We start from the raw sequence: 12,400 nt of genomic DNA, 5'->3' as shown, positions 1-12,400 counted from the left end.
CCCAGAGTCTGCTGCTTGGCAGTGCATACTACAACCAAAGCAGAGCAGCTGGGTGTCAATGATCTCTTAGCTGTTTGAGGTGTGTGGCATGCTGGGTAAACACAGCAGACACACATTCATTAGCAGAGAGGTGAAAGGAGTTTGTTGCTGCTGGCGGGCCTCTGACCCAGGACAAAGCTGCATTCCTTCTGCGTGTCCAGGTCAGATAACGTTGGCTGTATCCAACAGCCAGAGGATGATAAAGACTGGTTGTGTCTGAAAAGGGGAAATACGGCCTTCAAATACTCCTGTCTTCACCTTGTGGTGTCTAGAGCAAATCATTTTGTGTTGAGACTTCACCTTTGTGTCTAACTTACTTCCACTCAACCTGATTATTGCCTCCAAATGGCATGGGTTTGTTGCATTAAGCTGCAGATTGGCATGTTTGGGGTGAAGTTGAGGTAACAATGAAAATGCTCTGGTAGCGCTCTTAATTGCCCTTAATTATTTGTTGTCTTTGAATCATTACATTGTAAGTAATCAGTGTGGTTTTACCTAGTTTGCTGTATGTACTGAGCTGGAAATATCTTCAGAGTAATTTCCAAAATTTCTGCCTGCAATTTCCAAAAAACCAAAGTAACACCCCTTATGACATTGGTTATGGTTATGCATTCCTTGGCTCCAGATGCTGTTGTTGCTGAAGACATGGGATGTCAATCACTGCCATGATCATTTATCATGTCCTGTTGACTGTCAGCAGCGAATCTATAGAAGAGCCTCTGACTTGTCTCTTAGGGGCTGAAACCTAAAGTAGACGTTATGTTTTGTTTTAGATAGTTTTCCCCCTAAAACCAGTCAAGCTAAACTTGACGAATTAATATTGAATTAAAGCTGCATCCACTGTATGTTTAATAGACAAAATTAAACATACAGTGAATGGATTTTCTTTGCTACTGAAGTTGGGTGAAACAAATGAAATTACAACAACTTTAAGCACCAACAACTGTGATGAAATCGGGGAACTGAACTGAGGTTAAACTAAGACTAAAAGAATCACACAAACTTTTATCTCTCAATGAAAAACTTATGTTCACTCTTAACTTTTTGACTCAAGTGTCCTTTACGAGTCATGATATATCATTGACTATTTAGGTGCAAAAAAGTAAAATTTGCTCATAAACGGTAAAGAAAAACCAACTAGTTGTAGCATTTTGGAGCCATTAAGTTGTCGTATCTCCAGAATTAAACTCTATCGTCTATATCCTTACAAGTTTAATAGCTCTTCAAATGAGCCGAGCATCTCAAGTGCAACATAATTATACAAATATGGAATCGATGGCTTTTAAATTGAACAATGCCATTAATTCTGAACCAAAACATCACATCTCTAGTTCGCAAAATTGTGAGACAGAATAATTTATTGGAACAGATACAAGAATTTGATCACAATCATCAATGCATAAAAGAACTATTTAAAAAAAAAAAATCATACTCTACACAGCATTTATCAGAATATAAGAAATATAGATTTACTCTTTAAAAACATCCATAAGCAACCCCAAGTTGGTCCCAGTAATAAGAATGAAAGGATCTTAATAAAAGTGGTCACTAACAGAAGATATCAGCTGTAGGCACATTCAGAACTCTAGGATACAGTGGACTCGCCTAAAAACAGTTATTTGTTCTGATGCTGATTACATACATACGTACAAATCTTTTCATGTAAGACAAAAACAACTTTAAAAATACAAGAAATATATACAATACATTTTCCTTGTTTCCTGGCTTGCAACTTCCTGTTATCAAATATCTTGTAAAAACAAACAGAAGTTACAAAATTAGTATCTGACAAAACTCACTTGCGCTCATATGTATCCAGCACTGCTGTTCCAGTTAAAGTCTCTGAGCAGTTTGGGATGTTTATGTCTCTGAGTGTGTGTTTAAAAGTATTATAGGGTAATGACGGTGCCATCCTCCTCCACCCCTCCCCTGGGCAGCGCCAGACTGTGTCGTGGGTCCGTTTTCAGGGAGCTGAGGATTTTGTGCAGGCTGCCGTTGCTGTGGCGGAGGGCTGGGTTGCTACTGTGATGCGGAGGCTGTACGTGGTGGTGACTGTGCTGGGACTGTTGGTGTGGGCTGTGCTGAAGGTTCAGGTCTCTGTGGAGCTGGTAGCTGAGGCTGCTGTGTTGTTGTTGGTGGTGGTGTTGGTGTTGGTGGTGTTGGTGGTGGTGGTGGTGGTGGTGGGACCCTCCGTTGAGGCTCGGCTGGGTGTGGAAGGAGGCAGTGGAGACTACCGATGAAGGACGTGTGGGGGGGCTGGGAGGTGCTGCTGGGCCTGAAACTGTTGTAGGTGTCTGCTGGTGCGTGCGTGACACACTGGACGCCAGGGAAGCGTTGGACCTCTGAGACGGCCGCTTGAGGCTGCTTTCAATGACGATATCTGCCTCTTCGTCACTCTCCAGGTCGTCTTGGTACCCATGCGCTCCAGAGGACATCACTCCCACTGAGGCCACTGACAAACTGGGGTAGCCGGTCGATCCGCTGCTATCAGACGATTGGCCTGAGCTGCCCGAGATCCTGCTGCTGCGGACCACGTTATTGCGCTGGTTCACTGGCTTGACTGTCACGATCAGGTTGTGGCTGTTGGCAATCATCATATCTGTTACCTGATCCAAGGACTTTCCAGTCACTTCGATGCCGTTCACCTCCAGGACCTCATCATTAACCGCCAGCAGTCCAGTGCTTTCTGCCAACCCTCCAGGCACCAGCCGGGATATGAAGATGCCGGGGACTTTCTCCAGCCCATGCGGTGTCACTCGTACACTGGTTCCATCTCGGATGTAAAAACCCAAGGGTTTGTCTGAGCCGTGACGATACAGTCGGACACGACGGTGTGATTCAGGTAGGATATCCACGTCAATGATGGAGGAGACAGGCCGGAAGTCCTGGGGCATGCCGATGCGGATGTGTGGCCGCTTGCGGTTGACGTCGTTGTTGCGCAGTGCGACCACTGCCTTCTTCTTGCGCGTTATTGTGTTGGTGCCAAAGTTAGCATAGTCCACCTCTTCTGCAAAGAAATTAAAGGAGACAGAGAAACAGAAAGAAATGAGTGCACAGGTTTCAACACTGTTAATGTGCAACACAGGTTGAAAACAGTCCATCACGTGTATTTGTCCCCTAATACCTAAAGGTATTAAAAGTTTAAGAGAGTAAGACATGGAAAGTTGAACAAACAACAGAAAAGTTTCCATAGCCTACTAGAACTAGAAAACCTGTACACATGGACACACCTTTAAATCAAACCACCTGCTTTACAAGCTCAAGAACCTCTCTTCAAACTATGCACAGATGTGCATGAAAAGAATTTTCCTGCAAGAGACCTGTTAATCATTTATCCAGATTTCATTCCACATGTGACATTAACACAGTTTTTATTACTGAAGCCATAAACAAGAGTGCTTGCTGGTTTAGTGCTTAACTGTGTCCCTTTTAGAATGATGAGTCCAACTATGTATGAAAAATGACATGTGAGCATGTCAGCTATATTGACATAGTGCTGCTACTGAGACACCCTGTGTGTGTGTGTGCATGTTTGGATAAAATGCTGAGTGTGCAGAGCATTCCTGCCTGTGCTGACAGAGGTGACCCACCCTTCTGTTACCAGGCAGCAGCTGTGGGGATTCCCAGTGTGCATTTCTGCACTCGGATACAAAAGACACATATATGTACTACCCTCAGTACAAACAGAACTCGAAAGATATAGATATACTGATTGTACGTTCAGTTATACTACAAGAAAACGTCCTCAGTGCTCCTCTAGCATAACCTGAAAGTGAACTCAAAGGGAGACAAGACAATACATAGTGGAAAGAATGAGCTGTGAGGGAAGATTAGTGTGGTAATCTCAGTTAAAGCATGATGTTTCCAACCAGAGATTTAGAGCAATCAGTGGAACAATGAAAACCTTCATGGAGGACAAGATCACCCTCGCAAGAGAGTGACTTCTTTGGAACAACATTTCCGCTGACAAACATGGTCATGCACTTGCTTCAATAAAATAAAGGAGGGTGGATTGAGGCTTAGCAAAGAGTGGAATAAAGTATGGTGAAATGAGGTCTCACAGTTATGAAAAAAAATGAGTAAATGTTCAGTTGTGGTTCTGGCAAAGTAACATATGTGTGCTCCTTGATAAAAAAAAATCTCTAATTTTCCCTTCTCAGGCAGACAGGAAATCTGGACACAGCAAAGCCTGATGTGACAGGAAGTGAGGTCCCCAGGCGGGAGCATCAGCTCCTGCACTTCCAGGGCAACAGCGATGAGTCACCTTTGCCTTTCTGTGTGGGACACCTGCTTTATAGAATCATTGTGTGTGCGTCGGGAGGTGTGCATCTACGGGTGAGCACACTGTAATTTCTGGTCCCATCTTCAGAGTACACAGTGGAAGGAGGGAACACTGAAAGAAATATGGAGTCTGGAGCCAGCTGGCCAGTCGTCCCTCCAGCCTCAGAGGAGTGCGGACGCCTGCCATACAACTCCCTATGCAGCGCTGACTCATTAATATACGTCGTCTTCCTCCACTACCTCCTCCTGCTCGTCCTGAGCAGAGTGTTGACTAAGCAGGACCATGTTTTGTTACAGCCTTAAAGAAGAAATGAAATGACTATGGTGGGAAATGGTGCGAATTTTGGTATGTGCTCATTGTCCCGGCGCAAGTCCTCGCTGTCAGGTGAAAGGAAGCAGCTTGTGGGAGTCGGCAGTGACACCGACCACAGTGCACATGTGAGACTGGTAATGACTAAATTGAGGAAAATGAGGAACATGGCAAAAATAAGAATGATAAATGAGTGTTAGTGGCACAGCATGAAATAATGTTGTCAAGTGCTCACAGACTCAAGCCAAAGTGCTGTGCCAAAATCACATAATACCTGATAAAGAAATAGCCTGGAAAATACCTCTTATCAACTTTTACTGCTTTAAAACCATTTTCTTTTAAAACAATGCCATTTTTTTTTTTTTTTTTGCAAAAGCATCTGAGTATCATCAAACGTATAGTGCATGGTATTCTTAGTTTTCTATGCATGTCGTGGCAGGAGCTGATTTGATTAAATCCAGACAAGTCTTTTGCTGCAGCTCTGGAATTTCAGCCACAAGTGCAAGTCTCCCTGATGGGAACCATATTGGAGGGAAAGTCTCATTACGGGTCTATGGTGCAAAACCCTCCTCCTTCCACACCCTCACCTCAGTCTGAAACCAACAGCACACCACACAGCCCACCACATCACCAGTGTCTTCAGTAGAACAGACCGTCTTTCAGTCAGAAATCCTATGGATACAACTATAATTACGCTTTCTGTGTGTAATGTCTCACAGCTGTTCTGTAAAATCCCATAAGAAACCCATGCTGGTGTAATTTGTTTAAAGAAAACTGCAAATACGAAGACATGGGGTGGCGCATTTGATATATCCTAGGGCAACAGCTAAAGAGACAAGATTGAGGTAGAGTTGAGTATTGGTTGAAATGGATAAATATTTGTTAAAATCCACCAGGAAAATTATGCGTGTGTAAATTCTTCCGTCAGCAGTATTCGGAAATGCAATTAGAAAGACAAACACATCGCTACCCTGTGCTCATCTTACTAAAAGCAAAGTCAGACTTTGTAAGGAGAGCCCTTTCCCTCATTAAAAACTCAATTAAAGTCTTCATTTACCTATCTACATAAGATAGATAAATATATAATATACAAAACATCAAGTAATGCCACATAGTTTGTGGAGGAATGTGAGTGCGAGCCAATTAAGAGAGGAGGCTTTCAGACGACAATGAAAACAGCCTCAGGTGGAGCAGGTTCACATTCAGGAAACCCTGAAGTCAATTCACGTTTCAAGGAAGTGGAAATACACATGTGCACCAGAGCTAAACAATTAAGACGGAATAGTCAAAAGATAAAACGAATCAGCAACTATTTTGGTAATTAATTGATCATTTAAATCCTATTTCAGTCAGAAATGCCAAACTGTGCCAAAATATGAGAATTTGTTGCTTTAATAGCAGTAAATTGTATGTCTTTGGGTTTTGGACTGGTGGTTGGATAAATCAAACAACCTGAAGACACATCACCTTGGGCTCTGGGTAATTGTGGTAAACATTTTTCACCAAATGATTGTTAAACCAAGAAAATAAACACTAGATAGATTAATTATGAAAATAATTGTTAGTTGCAGCCATTATGTGCCCTGTATCTTCCATAACAAGTATGACTGAAGTTACCGTATATTCCCCCGGTCAGTAAAACCACTGGAGCATCATGGGATTACAGTAGTTGGAGATGCCAAACAAATTGCCAACAAATTAAAATGTCGAGTCATGGAACTAGGCTGAGGCAGCAAGACCCTGTCTGTCTATGTCTGTCTGCAGGCCTGGGGTTTTATATTCTGGCCCAGTTGATGCACATGTTGCATTATCCTATAATGCAAGAGAATTACGCTGTTCTATAACTGCAAATGAAACAAAATCCAAAGGCCACTAATTACTTTAAAGAAGTTAAGAATGAACTATCAGGTGTCAAAGCTTTCTAGTCCTAACTCAGCCCTGCCAAGTTTGGGACACAGACACACACAGACACACACACACAGGCGCAGAGCTAGACTAAGTGAGCATGTTCCAGCCGATCACACAAAGGTTATCGTAACAACTTCTGACAGCCCTAATCCCTGCTACACTGAAGCATTATGGGTAAGCCAATGTGAACCCGTTGATCAAAGCCTGTCGGGTCACTGCCAGGCATCTGCAGTCTCAACAGCACCTCAGAACAAAAGCCTATTAGAAAAACTTGGTGTGTCAATTAGCTGTTCCTCATTTTTTCCACAGTGTTATTTATTATCAAATGTAATTTGCTGACCAGTGTGTAGAATATAAAACATCATCTTAGGTGATACACAATCTAGTAACACCTACTGTTTATATAGTGCATGCACACAGCAGCTGTTTGCATTTACCCTAAACCTCAGTTTGTTCTAAACTTAAGGTCAGGGAATTCCACTAAAAATCCAGCTAATAGCGAGGCTAAATGCTGACAGGGACGGAAAAACATTCATTCACTTAAATACCATTAAACATCTGTGGTAAAGAGTATCAGTGAGGGTAATGTGAGAGCTCTGACACAGCTTGGTGGATAAAGAAAGAAGGTCAGAAATTGACAGTGGGATTTCAACATCGCCATGTTTTCCATACTCACGCTGGAGTGGAGCCGAAACCCCATGATACCAGAAAACACCACCTAACCTGGCTCCAATCCATAACCCAGGGAAGGTCAGGGGAAAGAGGTCGGAGGTGAAAAGACGGCTTCTGGGAGGCTTCTACATTCTTCTCCCTGCAGAAGTGTGCGTGTCTCTGTGTGTGCGTGTGTGCATGACATTCGAGGAATGTGGGGGGGGGGTAAATGGAGTTGGAGATATCTCCCAACAGGTTGAGGACCTGCAAACACTCACAAGACAGGAACAAGCTGCTTTGAACCAAAGCAACTGGCTAATTAAAGCTTGCCAGGATACTGTTTAAGTCATGTTAAGACATACTGCTAATCTTCCACACAGCCATACTTTAATGAAAACTGAGATCTACCGGACAATTATGTAAATTAGTCAGGAAACATAATATGAAGAGTTTTCGTGTGATCCTGGTGCGTTCAGGAGGAGTAAACTGGTTTCTTTGTGATACTTGGTTGCTGTTGAATGCCCCATGCTGTTTTCAAGCTTGCAAAGCAAAGGGAAATGTGGAAAAATAGTCTTTGTTCCACTGAAGCCCACCTCTAGTTAACCAAAGCTGTGAAAAGAAGGCTCTTTAAAGTCCTACTGCTTTCCACCATTTCCCATAAAAAGGCAGGAATCTAAAGAGTTTTATGATCAGCCATTAAGGCCTCTGCACACTTGTTCCTGGCACGTCTTCTTACATTCACTCCTGACTCAACACAACTGTAAACACAGACTGAAAAGACGATGGAAATTGACCAAAAAAACACTTCCATTTTTACACTGTGCTTCAAATGCTTTTTATGCTTAATTACATGTGTGATGCAATGAGCGCCATACACAAATAGTACCATAATATTTATCAACAGGCAATTTGTACCGTGTGTGTGTGTACTGACATGAAAAGGTAGACTGTTACAGGCAAACACAAACCTTAGCTCCTGGCTTAACATAAGTGAATATGACTACTAAGTGGCACCAGAATAACAACACAGACGCTCAGACTAATGGTGTTTGAAGAGGTGTTTGGGGCCGGCTTCATGTGCGATATTTCACACAGGACTTTGTGAAAGTTGGGACACCAAGTAATTTTGGTATAGCAGTGTTGGCAGAGGGACCATCACGAGGAGAAACACAAGCAGCTGCCCGAGCTAAAGCCAGAATTTATATCCATTTGTGCTGTGTCTCAGTGCTGTGTTTGTAGTGCTAACATGTGCCTGTCCACGCACATGTTAATGTACATGAATGGAAATCTCTGTGCTTAGTGGCCAGTACATATTGCATGTCTCATAAAACGCTCCAATCCTGACCTCTGATTGGTTGAGCCGCTATCAATGCAGCTGTAAAAAAAAAAAAAAATAGTAAAAAAGGGAACATACTATAAAACATCACAATTAGCTATTAAAAGCGCTAACTAAACTTTAACAGAACTCTACCTGTGAAAAGCCATGTTATTGTGTGCATGTGAGACTTGGGGTAGGGGCAACAACATCAACACTCTGCTTACAGCTTTAGCAGTGGCCCCTCAGGGGTGTGACCCCTCTGGTAATGATATTTTTACCCAGTGATATGACCCAGACACTAGCAGCCCAGCTGGGGAACTTCACAAACACACAATCCTTTCAGACTGCTTCACAGAAGCAATGACTACTGTGGTGACACCAGATCATGCAAAGCACTCCACGTTACAGCTGGCTATTGAGACATATGCATGCATGAAATTCTGATGATATGCCACAGGCTACACTTAGCATCTTGAGCACAGATCAGCATATTGTCACTATCACAGTGAAAACTATGCAACCTCCAAATTTGTGATTTGCAATTTAATTTTTCAACTTTTTGGAATCTTATGGGAAATTCAGCTTAACATGCAGACATTAAAATGCTATAACTCTTTTTGTCTGATTCTTGGGTAGAAAGCACAGATTTCCCAAAATGTTGAACCATTTCTTTAAGTATTTAACTTCATGTATGGGTCCCTGACTTCTTAAGATTATATATCATTTAAAAACCCATAGGATTATGTAAAAATGCATTGTCACAAAGGTGATAAAAAGAGCATGAAAGGTTGAAATTTTGGAGACATGCAGTTTGAACAAGAGAATGGCGTTATATGCATCAGTTCACTACTGTATACTACAGCCTACAACCTCTGGCCTGTTGCTATGTCCACAGCACATCCAGCTACAGTCCATCTATGCAAGTGACATTCCTGCACCCCAACAACCCCCCCTCTCCCAGCCCCCATCATGGTCTTCGGCCAAGCGTGACACAGTGCTTAGTGACAGGAGAGACCATAATCACTGGAGAGAGAGAGAGAGAGAGAGAGAGAGAGAGAGAGAGAGAGAGAGAGAGAGAGAGAGAGAGAGAGAGAGAGAGAGAGAGAGAGAGAGAGAGAGAGAGAGAGAGAGAGAGAGAGAGAGAGAGAGAGAGAGAGAGAAAATAGTGCTGGACTCTGCTGCCTTTTGCATTAGGTCACTGGATGCTGTAGCAGTCGGCTTCGTTCCTGGGCCCCACAGATAGACACATACACACGCACACACAGCTGGAGGCTCCTCACTTTCAAAACCACCAGCAATATAGCATAAAGTAGAACGAGATGAAACAGCACGTGACAGAGCAGATCCGTGCAGGACGAAGCAACGCAACCCAGCACAAAGCCGTACAGTAGGCATATGCATCCACTGAAAAAAAAAAAATCCTTTAACTACGTTTGCATTTTTTTGCTCGTGTTTGCATTAGAAAAGACGTGATTTAATGAAATGCAGAGTGCTTTGTGTTGCTTTCTCCTCAAAGCGTGGGGTTCAGAAATAGCTGGTTTTCATGACTCTCCAGTGGTTTCATACAACAAATCCAAATACAGAAAAATGAGCTGAACAGCACTTTTCTACATCTCTTTCCCATGTAACAGAACTGCAGAGAATACTAAAAAAGGCATTTTTCTTCTAAAGCTGTTCCTGTTGCCAGGTCAAGTTTTCACCTTTGTCAAAATAACACGCATGTGGAGCCCCTTCCAATGAGACGTACACACATAAATGTATTGAATGAACCAAAACAATCAGTATTCTTGGACGTCTCCTCTCCTTCCCCGTTGGAGACAGCCTGGAAGTCTATCTGTGTGTTTAGGGGCTGACTGCTGCCAAGACGTTCAGCTAACACTAACATGGAAAAAGAATCCAGACAGAATAAAGAAGAACTTTTTTTTTTTTTTTTTTTTGAAACATGCAAACATATTTCGCATTCTTGCAGGGGTGGTTGAGGCAGCGCCCGGGTGGAAATTTGGAGAAGCTCGATAAATGTACGTGGTTATAATCGACAGCTGCTCTGAAGGTCTGGGCAGGAATTTACTGGAATTTTCTGTGATCTTGTGCATGCTCTGTTATGCTAGGTGCATAGAAAAGAAAAGATAGGCAGAAGTGAAAAGTAACTAAGTACATTTGTTCAAGTACTATACTCAAGCACAGTTTAGAGGTATTTGTGCTTTACTTGAGGATTTCAATTTCATGATACTTCATACTTGTATTTGACCACATTTTAAAGGGAAATTTGACTTTATTTCACAGCTTTAGTAAAAAGGGGCCATTCTGCATAATTTCATATTTTATGTAAATTTTACATTTTACTTAAACACATTTTTCAATTGTGGTATTACGACTTGTACATAAGTAAATAATCTGAATATTTCTTGCACCACTGTGCACAGGAGTGAACTCATATACACAAGCACAACTGCTTTCACTTCTATGTGAACCGTGGACAAAAAAAAGGTAGGAAAAAAGGGGCATAGAGCCTTGATCAGACCCTTTGTATTAGCATCGTGCTTCAGATAGATTAAAAAAAAAAAAAAGAAGTTGAGATTACAAAAACTGAAGAAGAGTCAGGTGAGAGTCACCGGAAACTATCTGCAAGGGAATAAGACAGAACTCTAGGATGCATCCTGTATATGTGCTGGGTATCACTCTGCATGCACTCCCTCCATTCCTTCACTCCCTGCACTCATTTCACTGGCAGTTTCTGTGGCACACAGGGGCCGAGCTGCACATCTGGGACAACTTAAATGGAGCTGCCTTGTCTGCTCCATTCTGGCTTGGTCTGTAGGGTGGGGTGGGGTGCGGTGGGTAGAGTCACAGGTTTAAGATTCGCTACAGGTATCACCCCACCCCCATAACATACACACACACACACACACACACACACACACACACACACACCAGACCCCACACAGCACCAGCAACTTTATGCACACACATGCAGATGCTGAGCCAAATCACAAGGGGAACAGAGGTTAAGACCAAGAGAAGAGTATTTAAAGAAAAAGGGAGTAGGAGAGTGCATGTGCATACATAAGGAGATTAACCTGTGTTTGTGTGTGTGTGTGTGTGTGTGTGTGTGTGTGTGTGTGTGTGTGTGTGTGTGTGTGTGTGTGTGTGTGTGAGAGAGTGTGTGAGAGAGAGAGGGCTGACATATAACAGAGGAGAGGAGGGTGAAACATCAAAGAGGGAGGAAGAGGAGAGCAATGAAGTAGACAGGTCTTGCATTCCTCAAAAGGAACAATCTACACTCCATCAAGTGCACCCCCCCCCCCAATGTTCAAGAAAAAAAAAAAAGGGCCGGTGGGGGTTCAGACCTTCCTGCCGCCTCCTCCTCCTCCTCCTTCTACTACTGCTGCTTCTAGTTTTAATCCAGCTGCCTCTCTGCTGATGTTTCCAACCAAAAAAAAACACATGCTGTTGATTTAAGTTCCACAAAGTCTCCACTGCCATCTGGCCCACAGGTACCCGGGCTGCCTTCGCTGCTTACTACCCGTGCAAAGATATAAATAAATGTCACCATGGAATACAAAGTTAATGGAAATCCAGGACTCTTTTTGGACTCTTAAGAAAAGATATACGGAGCCACAAACAGGGGACCGATTTTTTCATTTCAAAGAGGACAATGAACAATCAGGCTCAAGTGTTAACATTAAAAAACACACACAAGTCCTGCAACCATATGACAAATAATACACTTCACAGGCGTTCTGGCAAAGAGAGGATAAGGGGAAATAGATTCTGGCAGCGTAGTGGTGACACAAGTCACAGCAGCAGACTTGGACCAAAGTCCTTGCCACCTGTCTGGCCTTCTGTTTGTGTGAGAGTCCATGTGAGTGATTAAGTGGATGCGTGTGAGAGAG

At 42.8% G+C, this 12,400-nt stretch overlaps 1 protein-coding gene across 2 annotated transcripts in view; it reads right to left on the bottom strand.

Moving 5' to 3' along the window:
- Nucleotides 1-1,379: 1,379 nt before the first annotated feature.
- pard6gb (par-6 family cell polarity regulator gamma b) overlaps nt 1,380-12,400 on the bottom strand; it is a 32,695-nt gene continuing 21,674 nt past the window's right edge. The window contains exon 3 of one of the 2 annotated variants that reach the window (XM_071499685.1): nt 1,380-3,046. In XM_071499685.1, coding sequence (XP_071355786.1) covers nt 1,929-3,046 — 1,118 coding nt within the window. In that variant the 3' untranslated portion in view covers nt 1,380-1,928. The remainder of the gene's footprint in view (nt 3,047-12,400) is intronic. The other variant, XM_071499686.1, reaches the window with a different exon arrangement.

The sequence above is a fragment of the Trachinotus anak genome, unplaced genomic scaffold (assembly GCF_046630095.1).
Source record: "Trachinotus anak isolate AG129_WGS33_773 ecotype Australia unplaced genomic scaffold, CSIRO_AGI_Tana_v1 ptg000016l, whole genome shotgun sequence".
NCBI lineage: Eukaryota > Metazoa > Chordata > Actinopteri > Carangiformes > Carangidae > Trachinotus > Trachinotus anak.
This window is presented reverse-complemented; position numbering and strand designations above follow the sequence as displayed.